Source organism: Fringilla coelebs (assembly GCF_963513975.1).
Source record: "Fringilla coelebs genome assembly, chromosome: 19".
Taxonomy (NCBI): domain Eukaryota; kingdom Metazoa; phylum Chordata; class Aves; order Passeriformes; family Fringillidae; genus Fringilla; species Fringilla coelebs.
Genome location: NC_140045.1, coordinates 9,704,631 through 9,726,402, shown reverse-complemented (window position 1 = coordinate 9,726,402; position 21,772 = coordinate 9,704,631). Strand labels below are relative to the sequence as shown.

The window sequence follows — 21,772 nt, the reverse complement described above, 5'->3', positions numbered from 1 at the left end:
GTTTGACAGAGTCTACCCAAATGAAATCCACTTCCCATCCAGCCCCTGCAGAGCACATCACCCCAAGCTGATCCCTACCTCCAGGAACCCCAGGAACAAGGCTGTCTCACCCCTTTGTTCCCAGGAATATGCTGCTCTCATCCTGCTACAGGAGCTGCGGGATCACAGAAAGCAGCCACACGCAGGAACACCTAATCCAGCAACCCAGGGAGAACACAACAGCAGCCACGGAGTATTCTGTTACTCACTTGGGTTCTACAAATGGAATACCATCCCCAGACAAGGAGCAGGCCATCCATAATTAAACAGCAAACTTTGGCATCTACCAGGGATTTGTCTCCAGGAATATCGAGCTGCACACCACGACTGCTACCAAAGGGCACAAACCAAGGAAGCTCGGCCTCTTCTGCTAACAAACAGTGACAAAGGTGTGAGAGAGCATCACCAGCTCTGTTTTTCCCACATTTTCTTTTGCTGCGCATCTAAAGTAAACATAAAGGCTTCCTGACAGTAAGACAGAGGTTCAAAGTATCTAAAAAATCTCATGCAAGTAACACCGGGAGTTTAGAAATTCACACTAATACAGAAATTGGAACATTTCCTTACAAATACAACCAAAACTTTCTGAGAGATCCCCAGTACCAGATTGCCTGTCCCCAGGGAACAGCAAAGCACGCAGATAATTAAGCATACTTGAGTTTACAACTTGTAACCTTTGTGTCATTTTATGGAAACAAACTATATTTAAGGGAAAAAAAAAAAGGAAGAAAATATTTACATTTTGACAACATACAACTTGTTCACATAAGCCACCACCAAATAAGTTCCCATATGTTATCAGGAGGAGGTTTACAGTCTGATGTGACCCAGTGTACACATCCTAGACTTCCAAAGGATGGCTCACATCCCACTGTCAGCACTCAGCAGCCCCCAAACCCGTCTTTCACTTATGGTTATTCAGCTCCTCTGCAACTGTTTTCACTGAAGTATTTATAGCATCCATCTTCAAAATACAAGTTTTGCCCTCTGGAAATAAGCTAATTGTACCACCAGCTTTATTCCACACTGTCCCATTTCCATCCTCTTTCCCAACCTCCTCTGCTTCTTGAAGTCTTTCTTCCTCTATTTTTCTTAATACTTGACATCCTTATTTCCACAGTCATGCTCAGCCAAGTTATCACCTTCACCTTCCTCTATCCAGTGTCCTCACTTTCTCTACCTCATCTCCTTGTTTTCCTTCTCCATCACTAGTGTCACTCCACCTCTACAGGTAGCTCCTGTTCCCTCTTTCTCCCTACAGCAACATTCCCAGCAGACTCTTCCATGCCCATTTCCCCCATAAAACTGTCAGAATTGTAGACCACGCCAGAAACTACGCAGCCTATGAGACTGTGGCTTGCCAGTTCCCTAGAGGTATGACAGGATCTTCACAATGACAATAAAACCTGGAAGCCCTCACTCTGCTATAGTATTCCAAACAGCCTGAAGGGGTGGCAGGTAGCCTGTGATCCCAGCAGCAGGCACGCAGGTTGTATGGACCCGTGTCTGTGGATTCCTCAAGGCTCTTTTTATTCCAGGTATCACAGTGTGGATGCAGGGAAGTCCAGCACCAACCTTATGAAAATGGAAATTAAAAGCACAGAGAGCACACGTCTCTCTTTGGGTGGGGGCATCCACACAAGCCAGAGATATGAGTATTTGTAGGGTATTTGTAGGACAACACCCTGAAATGATAAGGGAAACGGCTCAGAACATGTATTTTGTTCACAAAGAAGAGTTCCAAAGTTTTCTCTTTTAAGGACAGGGAACACACGACCTATTTCCAGCCATACCCATCCATTGCCAGCCCACCTCACAAAGACAATGCTCACTCCCAGTCCGTTATCCCTATTGCACAAGAGGATGGGAATCTCATCCCACAACCTCCAACTCCAACAAGTGACCACAGGCCAACTTCACACAGCTCCGACAGGTTGTGTTTCCCTGGGACAAGGCAGTGAAGTGGTATTTTTTGGTTAGGAATGACACATTCCAGCAACAAGTGTTCCCTGAGGGAGTCTGCAGTGATGGAGGCGACACACACCAGCGGTGTGCCCGCACAGCCAGATCGCACCCGCGCAGGGCCGGCAAAAGCAGGGACGGGGCAAACGCTCATCCAGATTTCAATGAAAACCTTCCAAGGGGGATATTCCACACACCTGTGTCATTCCCAAAGACACCTGCCCTGAGAGGGACCCGCTCCATCACCAACCACCGAGGCTGCGACCCTGGGCACCTCCTGTCACCTCACACCTGTCTCCAAGGAACGTCCGGGACCCCTCAGGGATGGAGGACAGCAGTGACAGCCCTGGGTGACAGCTCACCGAAACCTCAGCCCCTCAAAGCACCACGAGGTGACAGCCGGAGGAACGGACCCGCACCGTGGGCGGGGGTCAGAGCTGGGGATGCAGGGTCCCGTCACAGCCCGTGGGAGACAGGCCCAGCCTCGGGCCGGGGTGTCACCAGAGGGCCCGGCGCCCCACCAACACCACGGGGAGGGACCAGGGGTGTCACTCGCGGGTCCCCTCACCCGCCGCGGAACGGATCGGGGGTGTCACATCCCGGGGGATCGACCCCCACCCCAGGCGGGGGTGTCACCCGAGAGGGAGGGACCGGCGGCCGAGAGGCCGGGGGTGTCAGCCGGGGGTCCGGGGGTCCCCTCACCCCGGGGGAGGCGCGGCGGCCCCGGTGCATCACGGGGGTTTGGCGGGGGGGGTCGCTCATCCCCCGCCCCTCCCTCTCCCCCCGCCGCCCCCGGCCCGCGCCGGCCGAGGCCGGTTCCAGCCGGTGCCCGCGCGTCCCCCCGCGCGCCCCCGCGCGCGCCGCACGCTGACGTCAGGCGCGTGTTGGCGCGCGGGCGGGCGGGCGGCGGCGGGGAAGCTCCCGGCTTTACGTACGTGTAGTGCTGCGGCTTCTCGGGCTGCGCCTGCAGCGCGCTGGCGGCGCTCGCCGGCCCGGCCGCGGCAGGGCCGCCCGCCACCGGGCCCTTGGACATGCCTCCCGCCTTCCGCCGCCGCCGCCGCCGAGGAGACCTTTATTATTCACTCTGCGCGGTCCGCACGGAGGGCGCCGCGCGCAGGCGCCGCCGCCGCCATTGCCGCCCCGGTGGCGCGCGAGGTGGGGTGGGACTTGTAGTCCCGCCGCGCGCGCGCCGCCCGCCGGCCCGGGACGCGGCGGGCGGTGGCTTCCGGCCGACGGGACTACAACTCCCAGAGGCACCCCGCGGCGACGCGGCCTTCGCGCTTCCTGTCGCGCGAGGCGCGACGGGAGGTGTAGTGCGCGGAGGGGTGGGGGCGGCGCGCCGGGGCGCCCCCCGGTGGTGGGGGGGGATCGGGGCCGGAGGAGCCCCGAGCGCAGGGACGGCACCGACCCCCGGGGGGACACGGAGACCGTGGGGGACACCGAGCCCTGAGGACGAGGAGCGAGCCACAGCATGGCAACGAGCCCCTGGGACAGCACCGAGCCCTGACGGGACCCCGAGCCCGGGGGCGGCACAGCCCGCTCGGCCCAGCCTCTCCAGGCCGGCCGGGACCGGAGCGGGGGAGGCCGGCCTGGGGGAGCTGGTGAGGGGCCCAGAGTTATTTGTGTCAGGCGGCTTCACTTCCTTCCTCCCCCTCTTCCTCTGCCTCAGGGGCCGCGCGTGGACGCGGGAGCGCGGCCAGAGGGTTATTTTAGTGCTGGCATCGCTCATCGCTCCGCGGCCCTCCCCACCCACGGGACAACGCCGCGCAGGAAGTGCCCGGGAGCAGCGCTGCGGCCCGCGGAGGAGGAGGGGGAGGAGGAGGAGGAGGGGGAGGAAGGCCCAGCGAGCGCACGAAGAACCTACCTGGGAGCAGGTGGCACCAATGGCACCTGGCTGCTGGGACACCGGAGCACGGGCTCCCCGTCCTCCCCTGGGAGAAACCCTCCCCCCCAAAGCAGCCGCGTCCAAGGAATCGGCCGAATTCCCATGTGGAGCGCTTCCTCTGCCAATTAACTCCTCTCCCAGGGGAGGAAATTATAGGAGTTTCTTTTAATAGGACTTTGATCTCTTGGGCTCTGCTCAGAACTGCTCCTGGCGCTGGGATCTCCAGCGCTGTGGGAAAGGGCACTCAGCATGTATCGGGCAAACACCTTTCTTACCTCTGCCAGCCCACACGGGCTGAGCAACGTTAATAATAAACTTTAGGCCTGGTCTCTGCAGCTGGTTTGGGGAGGCAAATAACTTTTTAAACTCCTGTTTATACTGATTTAATATCTACTGCTGGCAGGCTTGTCCTGAAGTGATTTAGTAGCTTATTCCCAGGCATTTGCAGGAATAAGTCACAGGATATCAATTACCTTCTTATTCATCTAACCACCCTCCATGGAAAGCTGGAGCACTGGAATGAAGCAGTTCCTGGTCAAGGCATGAGCAGGTGTTTCAGTGAGTATCTCCACACACACCTGTACACCCAACCAGAGCCACTGCCAGCCATGAACCTGCTGGAAAAGCCACTCAATTATTGAGGAATCACACTGAAAACCCCACCGACCTCCCGTTTGTCCAACGGGATTTGGAGGCTGCAGGCTCCAGTCCCTCATGGCTGATGTTTACTCTGCACCCTGGTGCTGACACTTCGTTCCAGCTGTTTCACACCTGGGCACACACCCTGCCGAGCCATGGGGAAACACCGAGGACACTCCAGCTGATGTGCCCAGCGTGCATTTATTCCTACCTGTGCTGGTTTGTCCTCCTCAGTTTCTGTGTGTACACCTGCCCCTCACCCTGTTCCACCCCAGGCTTTTCTCAAGGGTTTTGTAAAGCAAAAAATTCTTAAGTATCTCCAAAATGAGAAGTCCAAGTAGCCACTGCTGTGAAACGGGAGAAGGTGTTAATTAAGGGGACTCTGAACTCCTGGTAACAAAGTTTCACCCAGCCTCCTGGCATTAGTGACAGTGCAGTGAGCTCTCAAGAGTAACAAATTAAATGTTTTAAAAGCTGTTACCACCAGAAATTTTATTTTCTCTGAGTGTGAAGAACTCAGAGGAAAGGGCATTATTCCCTTTCCACGTTCCAAAACAGCGCAGTGAGAGTCTACCCACACCTCCCAAGCCACTACGTGGATACACAGCTTTTTGCCTCTGATAAATAATTAACATTTTCTTTTAGAAGAGAGAAAATGAACCTGAAAATGAGGACCAGAGGCAGGGGAGACGACGTCCCTCGGGCAGCAACAGCCTGGGCACACGTGACAGCCGTGTCACACCACGGTGCCACGTTCGCTTGAGTGGCAGAGCAGACAGAGGAGCAGGACACGCTCCCGAAGCATTCCCAACGTGCCAGGCTCCATCCTGGTCCTTCCATCCTCTGAGCCCAGAGGCCGAGGATGCAGAGCCTCATGCAGTGGGTGATCCCAGTGCTCCACTTTGGGAACCTCAGGGACGCCTTCAGGAGCGTTTGTTTGTGTTCCCAGCATATCCTACGTGCTACAACTCCAGGGCATCTGGGACCTGTTCTTCTTGATCCTGGGAGTCTCCCCGTGGGGGCAGGGACCTGCCTCCACAGGCAGTGCAAATACAGTAAAATAGTGATATAAGTCAAGGTATAACTTAAGGCAGCAGTTTTCCACAAAAGACAAGTTTTATTATTGAATTGTTATTTATCTTAGGAAGATAAATGCTAAGATGGCAGCAACAGGGAGCATGGATTCTGGATTTCTGCTAGCAATGAAACTTTGTGATTCACTTTGGGGGTGAAGGGGACCCACAGATCAGTGGGATTTGGGGAATGGCAGGGAGGAGGGACTGAGCCCCAGCTCCTGACTGCTCCCTTCGCAGGGCCAAAGGTCAGGCTCTGACATGGGGCAGTCACATCACAGCCCTGCTGCCCAGTGCGAATCCAAGTCCCGTGACAGTCCTTCCTTGGCATCTGGAATGACAAACCCGGGCAAGAAGTGCCGGAGGCGCTGCCAGACCCCTTCCCTTGCGGGGCCTCCGCTCGCCCCACGGCCACCCCCGAGCGCGGAGCGGAGCGGCCGCACACCGGCGGCTCCCGGGGGAGAGGGGGCGGAGGCGGGGGGACCCCGCGGCCCGGCCCTCGCCGCTCGCAGCCCCCGCCGGGCGCCTCTGCTCCGCAGGCCGGGCCGGCGCTCCGCGGCGGGGGCGGCCGGGGCCGGCCGGGGGTGCCCGGGGGATCCCGCGGCGGCGCCGCCGCTCGCCCCGCTCCTATTGACTTCCCATTGTGGAGCTTCGCAACAAAGGGTAGGATCCAAACCCTGCCCCGTTTCGTCCAATCAGCGCGCAGAGCGCCCGCCTGCCACCGATTGGATCCTTCTCTTCCCTCAACACCCAATCGGACGCCTACTTTAACAACCAATCAGCGCCCGGCCACGCGCCCAATCAGCGCCGGGGAACGGGAGTACGGCCTTTGTGTGTGGTGACGCGACGGCGCCGGCGGAGGTCCCGGCCAATAGCGCCGCGCGTTGCTTACAGGCATTGTGACGTCACCACGCCGCGCGCGCGCCCCCACTATAAAGTGCGTGTCCCCGCGGCGGGGAGGGCGCAGTGAGCGGCGCGGCGGCTGAGGAGCGGTTCGGCAGCAGCACAGCGCAGAGGCTTCGGCGCGCAGCGCTACCGGCACCGGCGCTTTCTTCTCTTCCTACCGGTAAGTACCGGACAGCGGATACTTCTCGAAGCGGGCGGTGGTGTTGCGCGGCCGTTCGCGGCCTTGGGTTCTCCGGGAGCGCGGCGGACAGGCCGGGCCTTGCCTACGTGCCCTGAGTCACGGCCGGTTCCCATCCCCCCACCATTGCGCCTCCCCCCCCACCGCGGGGCGGCCCGGGAGGAAGGAGGAGGCGGCGTGACTCAGTCCGCTTTCCCCGGGGACGGGAGCGGCTGGGCCGCGAGGCGGGGGCGGCGGGGTAGCCGTTACCCCTCCTCCCCGTCCCGGGGGAGGCCGCTGGCCGCCTGCCCGCGGCGGGGGAGGGGGGCATTTGGAGCGTGAGGGAATTGGCCGCTGCCTCGTCGGGCCTGGGGGTCACGGGGACAGCCGGGCCTCGGTGTCACGCGTGTGTGTCTCTGTAGGTAAGTGAGGAAAAATGGCCCGTACAAAGCAGACCGCCCGCAAGTCCACTGGGGGGAAGGCGCCGCGCAAGCAGCTGGCCACGAAGGCGGCCCGGAAAAGCGCCCCCTCTACCGGCGGCGTCAAGAAGCCTCACCGCTACAGGTAAGGCCCTCGGCTCGGCCCCGGCTGCCGCAGCCCCTGCCCCGCCTCACCGCCCCCTCCTCCCTCTTCCATCCAGGCCGGGAACCGTCGCGCTCCGTGAGATCCGTCGTTATCAGAAATCGACGGAGCTGCTGATCCGCAAGCTGCCCTTCCAGCGGCTGGTCAGGGAAATCGCCCAAGATTTCAAAACAGATTTGAGGTTCCAGAGTGCGGCCATCGGTGCTCTGCAGGTACTGCTGAGGGCCGGCTGGGCTGCGGTGCCGGGGGAGCTGCGCTGAGGGTTTTTAACAACATTTCTTGTGCTCTTGAAACAGGAGGCCAGCGAGGCATATCTGGTGGGTCTGTTTGAAGACACAAACCTGTGTGCCATCCATGCCAAGAGAGTCACCATCATGCCCAAAGATATCCAGTTGGCTCGCAGGATACGGGGAGAGAGGGCTTAAGTGAAGGCTGTTTTTATGGTGTTTTGTAGTTAATTCTGTAAAATACTTTGGTTTTAATTTGTGACTTTTTTTGTAAGAAATTGTTTATAATATGTTGCATTTGTACTTAAGTCATTCCATCTTTCACTCAGGATGAATGCTAAAAGTGACTGTTCACATAAACCTCAGTGATGTTGAGCCTCGGGCTCGGGAGTGACAAGTTGCTAATATGCAGAAGGGATGGGTGTTCTTTCTTGCTTCTCATGCATGTTTCTGTATGTTAATGACTTGTTGGGTAGATAAACTTGTAAGGTACTAGAATTGATATAAATGTGTACAGGGTCCTTTTGCAATAAAACTGGTTATGACTTGATCCAAGTGTTTAACAATTGGGGCTGTTAGTCTGACCATGCATCACTGTGATCAAATGTGGACTTCCTTCAGAGGGTGAAACTACAAGTCTTAACCACAGTGTAACTTACAGTTTCCTAAAAACGTAAACCTGGCAGCTATAGAATACACTATGTGCATTTATAATAGCTATTTTATATATTGTAGTGTCAACATTTTTAAATTAAATGTTTTACATTCACATGTGAGGAGTCTTTGTCATTTGGTTTGAATGGGCTTGAAGAAGCTTCTGCCTCCCACAGATTCCTGTAATCCTGGGCTCCTGCTTTGGCAACTTAACCTCTGCTGGCAACAGAATGGAGAACTTTTGGAGTGTATTGGAGGTTTTGTGCAGCTTGAGTCCTTGCTGTGGCCAGTGAGAGTGGAGCCCTACAGCTGTGTAGGGTCCAGGAGGACTGGCTGAGGCTGCAGTGGCTTTTTGGGGGACTTTTCTCTGATCAGGGCACAAGCTTACCTCTGAGTTCTTTCTTCCATTCCAGTGGATGCAGGGAAAGTTTATTTTGGACTTGTGACTGGTCTGGCTGAAGCAAAACCACCTGGCTGTTTCCAAGCAGTGTGGGGAGTGTTCCCATGGGATTGGGCTGTGCCAGTCCTGGATCTGCACGGGGAGCAGCTGATTGTACACCCTGGGAGCAGATGGGCTGCTGAGCACACGGGTGGGTGCTCCGTGGGATTCTCGTTTCCCATCCAGATTTTTGGATGGAATGTGACTGAACTCAAACCTTCGCTTCGGGCTGGGCTGAGGCAGGTCTGGGTTCCTCAGCTGCCAGGCCCTGCTGGGCTGTGGTGGAGGAAAGTGCTCAGACTGCACCTGAGCCACCATAATTAACCCTGAGTGGAGGGCAAGGCTGCTCAGCCCTGCCAGAACAGGCTCTACGAGTAAGGCTGGAGGTGTCACAGAAAGCAGCACAGGGACGTGGTCGAGCCAGCCCGGCTTGATTTATTCCAGTGGAAGTTGTGCTGTGCTGGGGCAGGAGCAGCAGCAGTTCCCACCAGCCTCAGGTGAGTTGGAGCTGGCTGTCCATGAACTCCCACCACCATGGTGAGGAAGTGTGAAATCCATCCCAAGTCGCTCTGGGAGGCAGGGCCTGCACCCCTCTGCTGCTGCTGGGACAGGGGTGCCTCATCGTGCTCTTCTCCCTCAGACAAACCACTCTGTGTGCTTAAATCCTGCAGCTGGAGGAACAGGCACTCCTCACCCACCTTCGTACACAGCCTCCTCCTCCTCACCTCCCTGTCCTACACTGCTCGGACCAACCCTGCTTGCAGCAGAGTCCTGCCAAAATCCTGTTCTGAAATGAGGTTTTATACAATTATTTTCCTATTCTCTTTGCTAAAGCGGCAGGGAAAAGATTCCTTTGATACAAAGTAATTAGGTTCACAACTTAGACACAAAGTTAAGCACCAGCTCAAACTCCAGGTGAGGCTCAGTGACCTCAGATCAATTGCCTGGGCCGGTCTCTCCAGGAATGCCTGCCAGGAATGTCCCCACGGGAAATCTGAGGATCCTCAGTAGCCCATGTAATTCAGGAAGAACCACACAGCTTGCATTTAGGCCAATTGAAAATGAAAAATTCCAAGTCAAGATTTTTTGGTGAATGCTTGGTTTGGTGCTGAGCTGCACTAGCAGCTTCAGCTCCTGCAAGAAAAGTATGTTTAAAATAACATCCCTTGAAAATGCTATTTCCTCCAAGTCCTTACTGGAAAACAATGAAGCATCTGGGTATGCCTAGAGGCTGTTTCTTAAAATAAAATCATTGTCTAGTGGTCCTTAAAAAAAAAAATCCCCACCAGAAAAATATCGAAATATGTCTTCATCTTAGTAACCTCAACAAAAGGAATTAAGTCAGATCCTGCATGTGGTGGACCGGAACAGAATTCCTGGTATTCCACGGTGTGACTGATGGTAGCTGAAGCCTTAAACCCTTCCCTTACCGATTCTCCCGATGATTTCCTCGCATTCCTGCTCAGAACTGGATGCAAACACCAGGCAGTCAAACGTGCTCCCGTCAGGGCTCTCGGGGGAAGAGCTAAAAATGGAAACACGTCCATTATCCAGCCAGCTCCGAGCCCAGCCCTGCCTCCACCGCAGCGGGGACCTTGTGGCTGCTCTGGACCTCGCTCAGAGGTTTGCCAGAGCCACATCCCTCTGTCCCCTGCCAGGACCCACAGGCAGCACTCACAGCACGCAGAAGGCGAAGATCCTGGGGCTCCACGTGCAGCGTCCCACGCAGGAGATGGAGGGGTAGGGATGGCGGCACAGGAGCTGTGCAGGGGACAGCGAGGGGCTGTGGTCTGGCCCTGTCAGCCCCGTTCCTGGTTTATTCTGTCCCCAGGACCCCTCCAGCTGGGCTCCCCGTGCCAGCAGATTCCCAGATGTTGGATGTCACTCACTCACCTTGGAAGAAGCCTTCTCCTGCACAAGGACTTCTGCCTCCTTCACATCAAATAAAACCTCCTGCAGGGGGGATGAGGGGGAAGGAGCCCTGATCAGCACAGCCCTGAGCTCTGTTTTTAATCAGACGTTCACCAGAGATTATCCAAATGCAGAGGTGATAAAGCACAGTCAGCCTCAGCTTTTTCAAGTTTTCTCTCTGCTGCCCTTTTTTCCCTACCACCCAGTGCTTCCACACTTCAATCTCTTCACAAACAACCCCCAGAGGCTCAAACAACAGTGACCTGAGCCCTAAAGCACCCCTGGAAATCAGGCTTAGCCTTCCCAGAGTTTTCCAAGTGCTTTCCTGCATGCGGTTGCATTTTTTCCTTAATGCCCTTTCCTATCCTGGCTGCTGAGATGCTTCTGACCTGAAAAAACCCCGCAGGGGTGATGGGGTGGCAAATATTCAGCCAAGCCAAGTGAACCTGGAGCTGGAAAAACTCTCCATGGCCTGCATTCTCTCACGGAGCCCTCCCCAGGATGTCCCCAGCCCTGTTGCTCACCCACGCTGCCAAGCTCCTCTCCAGCACGACAGGGATGGCCCCCTCCAGCACCTCTTTGCCACCATACTGAAATGGAATGGGAAGGAGGGAATAACCCTCGGACACATGAAGAGAACTCCAGAAGAGATGATTCACCCCCTGGCAGGTCTCTGCCCCACAGCCTCACCATCCCAACGCTGGTCTGGCCCAGGAACCGCAGGTTGTAGAGCAGCCTGGGGAGCAAAGGGCTCGGGGGCATCAGAGGAGGGACCCCACGCATCCCCCCTGCTGCTCTGTGCAGGGGAAGATGCTCCCAGCCCCCTCCCCCTCCTCACCTCCAGGTCACGGGGGCGGCCTTGGCCCCACAGGCTGGAGCAGAGCTCAGGGACAGAGTGGGCACAGGGCTGCCCCAGTGCCAGCCCCCAGCCCCGCCTGGCGCTGCCCGCGGCACAGACCCACCTGCCCCCCCGCAGCTGCCGGGGCTGCCCCTCGCCCCTGTGCCGGGGGCGCTGCTGCAGCTGCAGCTGGGGCTCCTTCTCCTTCAGGGCCTTCAGGTAGGGCAGCAGTGGCTCAAAGACTGTCCCGTCGTGCCACCGCCACCGGAGCAGGCGGAAGGTGAGCGGTTGTCCCTTCAGCCTCCGGAGCACGGCCCCAGCCTGCAGGGAGGAAGGAGCAGAGGGGAGCAGGGGGCAGAGGAGGGGACAGCCCAGCCCTCTGTCCCCACCCACCTGCCCGGGGGAGGCGTATCTCAGAGAGCAGCCGTTGATCTCATCGAGGATGTCACCGGCCAGCACCACCTCGTCCACCTCTGCCTGGCTCTCGGGGAGCACCTTGGTGACAAAGACTCGGCCGTCCACGTACCTGGGGGTGCAGCTGAACCTCAGCTCAGCCCCAGAGACCCTGCCTGGCTCCCCTTTTGTACCATCCATGACATTTCACCCATCCACTGAATGCAGGGAACAGCCCCCTCATGGACGGCAGATATTGGCAAGGCTGAGCTGATGGGGAGAAAAGCACCCGAGACAGCCCCGATGCTCTCAGCAGGATATTTATTTCCCTTTTTGGGGCATTTTCAGAGCAGTGATGACCAGATCCCTCTGGAGAGTGGAGAGGAGGATCAAGAGTTCCTACCTGAGCACCATCCCCAGTGCTCGGCACGGGACTGTCTCATAAATACTGCACACCTGAAAGAGAATGGATGGTGACGGTGGCCACGGCTGTGGGACATCCAAGGGACCCCATGCCCTGGATTTCTGGCGCTGATGCCAACCCAGGGCTTTGAGAGCCCAGGGAGAGGCGAGTCCCAGTGCCCCAGGCTGAGCTGGGACCATCAGTGGCTGCTTGTCTCTGTCCTGCCTCAGGATTCGGCTGTGCCCAGACCCTGAAGGGACAAAGCTGCTCTACGGATGGGATGGCAAAGCAACAGCAAACCCTTAACTCACTGCAGAGCCCTCCTGCCTCACCCCACACGTCCCCACGCAGCCGGGGGACGCAGCTGCCCCTCCCCAGAGGCGCTGCTGTGTGCAGCAGCACTCACTGTCACATCGCATTAGCCGGGCCTGAGCCGCGGCCAGCGGGGGCACTGGCTGCCAGAAATGCCCCAAAGCCAGCGGCATCCCAGGCTCTGCAGCAGCACCACGGCTCAGTGCACGCCTTGGCTAGTCCCAAAGCTGCCTCGAGCTTTTTGGGGATTCTTTAGGGTTTAAAAGGTGGTGCAGGGATGCTCTGCATCGTTAAAAGACACGAAGGCGTCCCCGCTGTTCTCAGTAACACACTGATGTTTCACTGAGCAAACCAAGAGCGAAAGCAACTGATGCGTAATCTGTGTCAGCCCAGGGAAATGGGGATTTTTTTGGCAAGAAATCAGGGAAGGGAGCATGAGAAAACTTCACTTGTATCAGAGATTCAGGCCTGGGTGCTTCTCTTGCTTGGTTTTACTCCCGGGAATGCTGGGAACTGCTCCTGGTGATGCTGCAGGTACCAGCAGGATCCAGCCTCAGTGGCAGAGGCAGCTCTGCTCATCCTGGTGAACCTGAGCCAATTCACCCCGGGGTGTGTGGCAATCCCTCCCCACCAAACCGTTCCTTATCTTCCTCATTTGACTTCTCAGGGAGGGCCAGGTGGCGGAAGGACGGCTCCCGGCAGCGATGGGCTCTTACCGGCAGCAGCCAGCTCTCGTCCAAGAAGCTGCAATTCTGCAAACAAAGGAGTGTCAGCGCCATTGGTCCTGTCAGGGAAGGGGCCAGGGCCCCACGTTGGCAGCCCCGTGTTGGTCACCACCCCACTGATTCACCGCTGCACCTGCAGGTCCAGGGAGAAATCTGTCTCTGTCAGCACCAGCAGCAGCGAGAGGAAAGGCTCTGCAGAGGGATGGGGATGGAGAGAGAGGCAGAGTCACCACCGGGTTCCTGGCAGCCACAGCCCTGCAGGGGCACGGCAGAGGACAGAATAAAGCCATTTGCAGTGTAACTAATGAGTCCTGGGAGCAAGGCTTTGAGATCATCCCAGCACCATGCACCCAAGTGCTGCTGGAGGCTCATCCCACACTCCTGCTGCTGGCACAGGTGCAGCTTGGTACCTTTTTTCCCCAAATTCAGATGAAGACTTACAGCAAATGCCACTGACTATTTCTCCCCTTAGAAGCACAGCAAAGCTGCCCAGGCTCCCCTACACAAACCTTGCAATCACACTGCCAGGTCTGCAATCTGTTCATGCACCAGTGGCATGGGTGATTTATAAACCATTGATGTACAGGTTTAACATGGGGTTATTCATCACAATCAAAAGATTAAAGGCTTCCACCCTGGCCTGCTGGCCTGGCCCCCCAAGGAGCCTGGTTGTGGATGGAGTGCTGCAGCCTGCCAAGGCAATGTAAAACCATTTAAACCCTGTGCCACCCCTCAGCCCAGGCCGATCCACCACGGCCTCTCCTCAAAGCCAGACTGGGTCTGCTTAAGCCAGAATCCTTGGTACAAATTAATAACACGGAAGATACTTCAGAAGAAATTTTCCTATCCCACGCCACTAAAGCCAACCTTAGATGGATTCAAATTGTGTTTAAATATTTACACGTTTGTTTAGGGTTTTTTTCCATCACTGCAGGAATGTATTTAGATTCCAGCACTAAGTTTGGATTAGAAAAATCACAGTGGGCTCTTCCCCCTCCCCTGCAGCAGAGCAGTGCCATAACACAGGCTGCATCCTGCCTCGGGTGAGCCACCATCTTACCCCGGAGATCTTCGCTGCCGAGGACGGAGCTCTCTGGATCATAAAACTGAAAGCCAGTGAAACAGCACAGGTTACGCCTCCGTTTCGCAGCCCACCGCCGGTGGGCAGCAGCTCCCCCCAGGTGCGCACCTCCAGGAGTCGGGGGGTCTGTGCCAGCTGCCTCACGGCCGCCGCCAGCACCTTCCCCTGCAGGGCCGAGCGCACGAAGCACCGCCCGCGGCCCTGCGCCGTCCGCGCCCGCTCACAGCCCCCGGCTCTCCGGATGCTGAGGGACAGAGGGTCCGACCTGTTCGGGGAGAGGGAAGCAGCTTTGGCAGCGCACCGGAGCGTCCTCCCTGCACCTGGGCTCTTTGGGATGAGCGTGTCGCGACAGACGCCACCGCAGCTCAGATTTTCAGCCCAGCCTAGGTCGGGGGCGCTCACCGGCCGCTGGTCCCCGCGGGGAGCTGCTCCAGCCAGTGCCAGTAATCCCGCCTGCGGAAGCCCCAGGCCGGTTCTGCGGGAGAAAGGGAGTGCGAGACCCCTCGCCGCGGGCCCGGGGCCGCTGCCACCGCCCGCCCGGGCACGAAGGGTCACTCACGTCGGAGCCCCTTGCGCAGGATGCTCTCCAGCAGCTGGCAGAGGGACACGAGGTGCGGCGAGGCGTCCGTGCAGGGGCCCCCGCCCTCCTGCAGCCGCAGCACCCCTCCTGCGGCAGGAGAGAGAGCTGTACCCCGGTACCCCCTCCCCTTTCCCCGGCTGGGCGTGGGTGCCCAGCCGGGGAAAGGGGAGGGGGTACCGGGGTACAGCTCTGCACGGCCCCGCGGGGGGGTCCGACACCCTGGCACGGGCCGACCCTCCCCGGCTGCCGCCGCTGCGCGGGGCAGGAACTCGGATAAACTTCCCGAAAGCCAAGGTCAGGCTGCGGGGCTGGCCCGGGGAGCCCCAGCGCGGCCCCGCCGTCGGTCCGGTCAGACCGGTACCAAGCACGGCCAGGAGAAGCTCTCACAGGTGCCGGGGGGCCCAGGCTCACCTTTAAGGGCGCTGAGCAGCGGCTCCTTCCTGGCCATGGGTTCGTCGTCCCCCAGGGCCAGGTGATCCCGCGACGGCGGCTGGATGGGAACCAGGAACAGGGAACCGGGAACGGGGAACCGGGAACGGGGAACCGGCCCCGCCCCAGGAGCGGAGCGGAGCAGCCCGGCCCCACGGGCGGGGGGAACCTCACACACACAGCTGAACGTGTACTTAAACGGGAAGCAAAGACGCCTATGTACATAGGTGTAACACAGTGACACACCTATTGGTCTGTATAGATACATAAATTCCATACATTGCATAGGCAGAACCTGCATATATGAGACACATGTGCAAAACAAACACGTATTAATCACTACGTGTATTAGGACAGGCTTTGGGGTATGGATATATATGTGTTAGAAATCTTCGGTGCCGGCCCCGCCGCAGGCACACTCGGGGTGTGTGTGGGCGAGCGCTCGCCCTGTCCCTAGGGATGCGCACGGACAGCGATCCCCAGGGCCGTGAGAAGAGGCGGTGCGGGGCGCTTGGGGCGGTGCGGGGAGCTCGGGGCGGTGCGGGGCGCTCGGGGCGGTGCGGGGAGCTCGGGGCGGTGCGGGGAGCTCGGGGCGGTGCGGGGCGCTCAGGGCGCTTTGGGGCGCTCGGGGGCGGCGCGGGGCGCTCGGGGGCGGTGTGAGGGGCTCGGGGGCGCTCGGGGGCGGTGCGGGGCGCTCGAGGCTCTCGGGGGCGATGTGGCGGGCTCGGGGACGGTTCGGGGCAGTTCGGGGCGCTCGGGGGCGGTGCGGGGCTCCTGGGGGTGGTGCGGGGCGCGCGGGGCGGTGCGGGGCTCCCGGGGGCGGTTCGGGGCGGTGCGGGGCTCCTGGGGGCGGTGCGGGACCCATCCAGGGCGGTGCAGCTCGGCCATGGCGGAGCCCGGTTCGTCCTCGCTGCTGGCGGCCGCTCGCCGGGCGTACGAAGAGGCTTTCGGGAGTCCGCCGGTGCTGGCGGTGTGGGCCCCCGGCCGGGTCAACCTCATCGGAGAGCACACCGACTACAACGACGGCTTCGTGCTGCCCATGGTAAGGGCCGTGCTCTGCCGTCCCGGCCCCGGGCTCTCGCCATGTCACCCTTCCGGGTCCTCCTGGCAGCCGCCGGGGGTCCTCGACCACCGCCTTCCCACCCCCGTCTCCCGATGTCCGCTCCAGGAAAGCCCACCCAGGACCCTGAGGGATCCTCCGGGATCCCCTGCCCAGAGCGCGGGGCTCGGAGTCGGACCTGCTGCAGCCCCCCCTGCAGACCAACTCCTCTCTGCTTCACGGGGATGTGATTCTTTTCCCAAACACCTCTCCGAGAGGCTGAAGCCTTTTTTCTGCAGCCCCGTCAAACAACTTCCCGTTCCCAGAGAGCAGTGTTTTGGTGGCAGAGATGGTTCAGAACAGCAGGAGCTTCCTGCTCCTTCCGAGCCGCTTTGGCTCAGCGGCGAAGTCCCCACTCAGCCCTAAATCAAACCTACAGCTAATTACTGGGAGGCCGAGGAGCGTGGGAGCAGGTCAGCTGAATTCCCTGGCAGGCAAGGAAACTTCCCGAAGCCTCTCCCATTCTTGGCGGGGTTACCACTCCCCCGGAGCCCCACAAGCAGCACCCGGCACCAAGCTGGGGGTCAGGCACAACATTCGGTGGGAAGACTGACCCTGTGGGTCAGTAAATAGGCAGGAAGTTTAATTCTGTGCCATGCCAGAGTGTGCAGTGGGGGCTCGGGGGGGCTAAAGAGAACACTTGGATGCTCCAGCTGTGGGCTGAAGCAACCACAGCTGTCACCTGCCACCCGTGGGGATGCTCCAAGGGGTGCTGCAGGGTCTGAGCCCACCTTCCCCACCCCCAGGCCCTGCAGCTGGGGACGGTGCTGGTGGGATCCCCCACGCAGGACGAGACCATCACCATCATCACCACCTCGGCAGAGGCAGACGAGCCCCACAAGGTGCAGTTCCCGGCTCCCACTGCCAGCAGCCCCCTGAGCCCGGGGCAGCCTCACTGGGCCAACTACGTCAAGGGCGTCATCCAGCACTACCCGGGTAAGGCCGGGTGAGGGGTGGGTCAGAGCCCCCTTGCAGGGAAGTGCTGTTCAGATCCAGCTTTGGGAGTGTTCCAGGGGCTCCTCTAGTGTCTGTGTAATCCTGTAGCTCTGCTGGGACCAGGCTCCAGCAAACTCAATCTCAGTTCCAAAGGTTCCTGTGGTGGGGGAGCTGCAGGGTCACACTCTGCTGTGGGTCAACCTGTTCTGAAATGTTGCACAGGGACTCCTTGTGCCATTCCCTGTGAGCTGTGGGGCACACACAGCCCTGCAGGGGCTCATGGCTCTTCTCTTCCTCTTCTCTTCCTCTTCCAGCAGGTAGTCCCTTGCCAGGCTTCAACGCTGTCATGGCCAGTGACGTGCCCCTGGGCGGGGGCCTGTCCAGCTCGGCTGCTCTGGAGGTGGCTACCTACACCTTCCTGCAGCAGCTCTGCCCTGGTAAGGCAGCAGCCTGTCCTGGGGCCTGGCATCTGCTTCTAGGTGGGAGCTGGGATGAGGGAGGTGCCCTTAGCTAGATCCCACAGCCCTTGGGAAAATGCTGCTGTGAGTGGGTAACAACTCCCAGCTGGCACTGCCCTGCCTGTGTGGCTCCTCTGGCTCATCCAGCCTGACCTGCCCACACCTCTGAAATCCATGGACCACTCCTGGGGCTGGCCAGGGGGATGAGAGGAAGTTCCCTTGGGAGCATCCTTTCCCCACCCTAATAGCCCCAAAAGTCAAGATACCTGAAATACCAGTGTCAATTATCACATCCAGCTGGATCTGGGGTCCAGGCTGGCATAGAGGCCATGCAGTGGTGCAGGAGCAAGCACCTGCAGCTGCAAAACCCCATTCCATGGGAAAAGAACCCTTTACCTCCATGTTTGCTTCCCCTGCTCCGGGCAAGGGACAAAGCTGCAGGAGCTGCTAACCTGTGTGTCTCTGCTGTGGCACAGACAAGGGGGATTTGGCAGCCAAGGCCCTGGTGTGCCAGAAGGCGGAGCACACGTTTGCTGGGATGCCCTGCGGGATCATGGACCAGTTCATATCCGTGATGGGCCGGGAGGGCCACGCACTGCTCATCGACTGCAGGTCAGGGCTGGGCTGGGCTCGCTCTGCGAGCAGCTGGGGCTGAGCTGGCCCCGTGACCACGAGCTAAGGGCAGGGGTGCAGAGGGAGGTTAACCCTTGAACCCCGCCCAAAACCTCACGGGGGTGGGGCAGCCTGCACTTTTATTCCTCCTGGCCTTGGCTCCTCCTCCTGCAGCCTTTCTGCTGCTTGCCCGGGTTGTCATTCCCGCAGTCCTTAGGGTCTACTATGGAACTAATATTTGGGAGGGAGTGACGTGCTCGAGCGAAATCCCAAACCACCTGGACTTTGCCTCCGTAGTTGTGGCTTTGCCTGCCACGTGGCCTGAGAGCCGGGGCGGGCAGGGGGGCGGGCACACGGCTGAGCTGTCCCTGCAGGTCGCTGGACACCGTGCTCGTCCCGCTGAACGACGCCAGCCTGGCCGTGCTCATCACCAACTCCAACGTGCGGCACACGCTGACGGGCAGCGAGTACCCGACGCGGCGGCGGCAGTGCGAGGAGGCGGCGAAGGCTCTGGGCAAGGCCAGCCTCAGGGATGCCACCCCGGCCGAGCTGGAAGGTGGGGACAGCCCTGCCCTCACCTCTGGTCGCTCCCTGGGGCATCGAGAGCTTGGTGCCCCGTGGACTGAGACCCGGGCCAGGGGGGGAGCGCACAGCCTGTGATGGGAGCGTGCTGCAGGCGGAGAAGCTTCGGCGCAGGATGGCTGCAGGATGCGGCCCTGCAGCATCCCGCAGGCTGTGAGGCTTCGCTGCAGGGACACAAATGTGCCTGCAGAGGCCAGGAGCCGCCTGGGGGATGAGGTGTTCCGGCGGGCCAGGCACGTCATCGGCGAGATAGCGCGGACGACGGAGGCGGCGGAGGCACTGCAGGACAAGGACTACAGGACCTTCGGGAAGCTGATGGTGGAGAGCCACAACTCCCTCAGGTGAGGGTGGCTGGGGACAGCCCTTCCAGGCAGAGCTGGGGTCTGCAGCACCCAGCGCTGCTGCCATGGCAGCGGCTGCACAGGCTGGAGCTGTCAGGGGGGCCGTGGTTGTGGCCAGGGTGCAGGACAGGGCAGAGCACGGCTCTCCTCTCTCCAGGGATGACTATGAAGTGAGCTGCCCCGAGCTGGACGCGCTGGTGGCAGCAGCCCTGGAAGTCGATGGGGTTTATGGCAGCAGGATGACCGGGGGAGGCTTCGGAGGCTGCACGGTGACACTGCTGGAGGCTGGGGCTGCAGACAAAGCCAAGAAGCACATCCAGGTACAGGCAGAAAAGCCCCAGGAGACCGACTGAAAGATCCCAAGGGAACACTCAGGGGCACAGCACAGGGATGCTGTTGAACTGTCACTCCTGAGCCATTTGGGGCTGGTGGAGCCCATCCATGGCCCTGAATCTGCTGATGCCACTGAGCTCCTGCAGGCAGTTCAGTTCTGTGCCAGTCACAGAGCCTGCCCCAGGACCTCTTTGCATTGAGAAAGGGAATGAAAAGGTGCTGGGGGAGCTTCAGGAAGGCCAAATCCATCCACAGAAAAGTGATCTGAGCTTGGGTACTCCTGAGCTGAACACTGGCAGTTACAGCCTGGGAAAGATCTCAATGCCATCACCAGTGTTCCCTAACTCAGCACCTTGGTGTGCACAGGTGGAAATTCCAGCAGAATGGGGGTGTCTGGACATGGAGCCTGTGAACAAGGCAAACATCATTTTTGCTGCTCTATGAGATCATGGTGCTCCCTGAAAAGAGCTGGGGAGGGGGAAAGAAGGGTCAGAGGAGGGTCTGAGATGAGGAGAGCCCTTTGGCCTCTGCCAGAGATGGGAGAGAGGAAACAGGACCAGCAGTTACAGTACAGTGAAGGGTGGAGGTAGAGAGTGTGGAAGTGACCAGCAGGGCCTTTGCCCCCAGCTCTGGCAGCCCCCAGCCCCAGAACCCCAGCCTTCACTGCTCCTCTTGTTTTTCAGGAGAAATACAGTGGCACAGCCACTTTCTACCTCACCAAGCCCTCAGGAGGGGCAAAGGCTCTGCGCATGTAGAGGAGTGACCACCTCCCCTGGGACCCTTGGGCTGGCATCACCTCCCTCCCCAGGGCTTTCCCAAGGGGATCAGTTTGTCCATCTGCATCATTAGCCTAATAAAAGCAAAGCATTTGCACAGTTGTTCTGTGCCTGTGTGGGCCAAAATCACTTGGGACTGTTGCTCAGAGGATGCTGATTTAACTCGAGCTTGCAGTGGTGTAAGGAGCCATTGCAGAGCTGCAGCCACAGGAGGGGAGGGCAGTGCAGGAGCAGCAGGCACTGACACATGGCAGAAGTTCCTGCTTGGGAATCTGCCTCTGGCCCCTGCCCTACACCTGCTGCAGATGGAGGACAGCAGGGGGGCAGGGATTTTTTATTTTACTTAAACAAAAAAACCACCAAAAAAATCAACACTAAAGAGGCAGAATATAGAGAAAATATTTATTGAGTGCAAGAGAAGCCATCTGATCAAAGACCTGCTCTGGATCCAGCTTGGAAAGGCTGAAACAGCACCAGTTTCAAGAACCAGATGAAATTAAAAAAGACAGGCCTGGGTTAGTGCATGTGCATGGGGAAGGCCTGATTCCCTGGAGAGCAGCTGATGGGCAATGCTCTGCTCTTGGAGAACAGGATCATCTTTGGTTAAAATGCTTGGGAAGCTCCCATTTTTAGGCAGTTCTCAGTGTCTGACCCTGGACCACAAAGCCCAGGGAAAGGGTCACAGAGTCCTTAAGCAGGAGAGAAAATCCCAACCCGAGGCAAGCAGGGAGCAGGGAGGGAGGCAGCCTCATGCCACTGGCACTTGCTCAGGAGAAATAAGTGCTTCTTGAAGGCACAGTAAAACCTCAGGGTTGGTGAAAGATCCATTGAGCCAAGTTCAAAACTGACCCAGCTCCATCTGCAGCCATGGAGATTCCTGTGGACCTGATTCACCCACATCCAGCTTTGGCTGAAAGATGTACAGCCCTTCCCCCAGTGAAATAAAAAGCCTGAAGAGGAGAGGGAACTGTTGGTGGTGAGCTCTTCTTCAGAGTCAAAAAGAAAAATAAAAAAAGAAATAAAACCACAAAAAAAGCCAAGGTTCATTGTGAGATCAAAGCAGGCTGGTGATGCTGCCAGGGGCCCGGGCAGCTGCTGCTTTGCTTGGAAGCTCTAACCCAGAGCAGTGGCAGCTGCTGCTCCAGGCAGGCTCCTTGCTGGCTCCCATGCAGCTGGAGCACTGGGAAAAGCCTGCACTGCTTGTTTTCCCTGGCAGAGGGCAGGAAGCCTCCAGGGATCCTGCCCAGCACTGGGCCATCAAAGCCAGCAGGGTCTCAGCTCAGCCCAGCCCTCTGTGACAGGAGCTGGAGCTGAAGGAGTCTCAGACTTTTTCAGGATAGTGGGAGTGCCTGTTGTTCCCAGGCCTGCTCTTCTTTTGTGTTTGAGCACAGATCCCTTCC

The 21,772-nt window shown here is 58.7% G+C and overlaps 4 protein-coding genes across 7 annotated transcripts in view; 2 read left to right on the top strand and 2 right to left on the bottom strand.

Annotated features, from left to right (window-relative positions):
- Positions 1-3,088, bottom strand: part of UNK (unk zinc finger) — a 45,057-nt gene extending 41,969 nt beyond the window's left edge. For all 4 annotated transcript variants that reach the window (XM_084218275.1, XM_084218277.1, XM_084218278.1 and 1 more), the window contains exon 1: positions 2,937-3,088. In XM_084218275.1, the coding sequence (XP_084074401.1) occupies positions 2,937-3,034 (98 nt within the window). In that variant the 5' untranslated portion in view covers positions 3,035-3,088. The remainder of the gene's footprint in view (positions 1-2,936) is intronic.
- A 3,474-nt stretch (positions 3,089-6,562) lies between these two features.
- H3-3B (H3.3 histone B) lies at positions 6,563-8,239 on the top strand. The gene is made up of 4 exons (XM_084218526.1): positions 6,563-6,664; positions 7,084-7,225; positions 7,302-7,455; positions 7,540-8,239. The coding sequence occupies exons 2-4, from the start codon at positions 7,098-7,100 to the stop codon at positions 7,666-7,668; spliced, it is 411 nt and encodes a 136-aa protein (XP_084074652.1). The 5' UTR covers positions 6,563-6,664; positions 7,084-7,097; the 3' UTR covers positions 7,669-8,239.
- Positions 8,240-10,444: 2,205 nt separating this feature from the next.
- Positions 10,445-15,536, bottom strand: LOC311161303 (uncharacterized protein; the record flags this gene model as incomplete). Its single annotated transcript, XM_084218780.1, has 14 exons — positions 10,445-10,516; positions 10,999-11,064; positions 11,165-11,210; positions 11,437-11,633; positions 11,706-11,838; positions 12,109-12,161; positions 13,137-13,172; positions 13,279-13,337; positions 14,206-14,251; positions 14,335-14,491; positions 14,629-14,701; positions 14,786-14,893; positions 15,218-15,428; positions 15,531-15,536. 14 exons carry the CDS (start codon positions 15,534-15,536, stop codon positions 10,445-10,447), a joined length of 1,263 nt encoding a protein of 420 aa, XP_084074906.1.
- A 585-nt stretch (positions 15,537-16,121) lies between these two features.
- On the top strand, positions 16,122-20,442 carry GALK1 (galactokinase 1; the record flags this gene model as incomplete). The annotated part of the gene is made up of 8 exons (XM_084218527.1): positions 16,122-16,277; positions 17,081-17,270; positions 17,588-17,707; positions 18,205-18,340; positions 18,715-18,896; positions 19,113-19,263; positions 19,421-19,583; positions 20,280-20,442. 8 exons carry the CDS (start codon positions 16,122-16,124, stop codon positions 20,349-20,351), a joined length of 1,170 nt encoding a protein of 389 aa, XP_084074653.1. The 3' UTR covers positions 20,352-20,442.
- Positions 20,443-21,772: the final 1,330 nt, after the last annotated feature.

Excerpts from the sequence above, each read along its gene's own strand:
- H3-3B (XM_084218526.1), top strand. The coding sequence starts at position 7,098 with ATGGCCCGTACAAAGCAGACCGCCCGCAAGTCCACTGGGGGGAAGGCG. Across the intron at positions 7,226-7,301 it reads AAGAAGCCTCACCGCTACAG|GCCGGGAACCGTCGCGCTCC; the intron begins GTAAGGCCCTCG and ends TCTTCCATCCAG. Across the intron at positions 7,456-7,539 it reads CGGCCATCGGTGCTCTGCAG|GAGGCCAGCGAGGCATATCT; the intron begins GTACTGCTGAGG and ends CTCTTGAAACAG.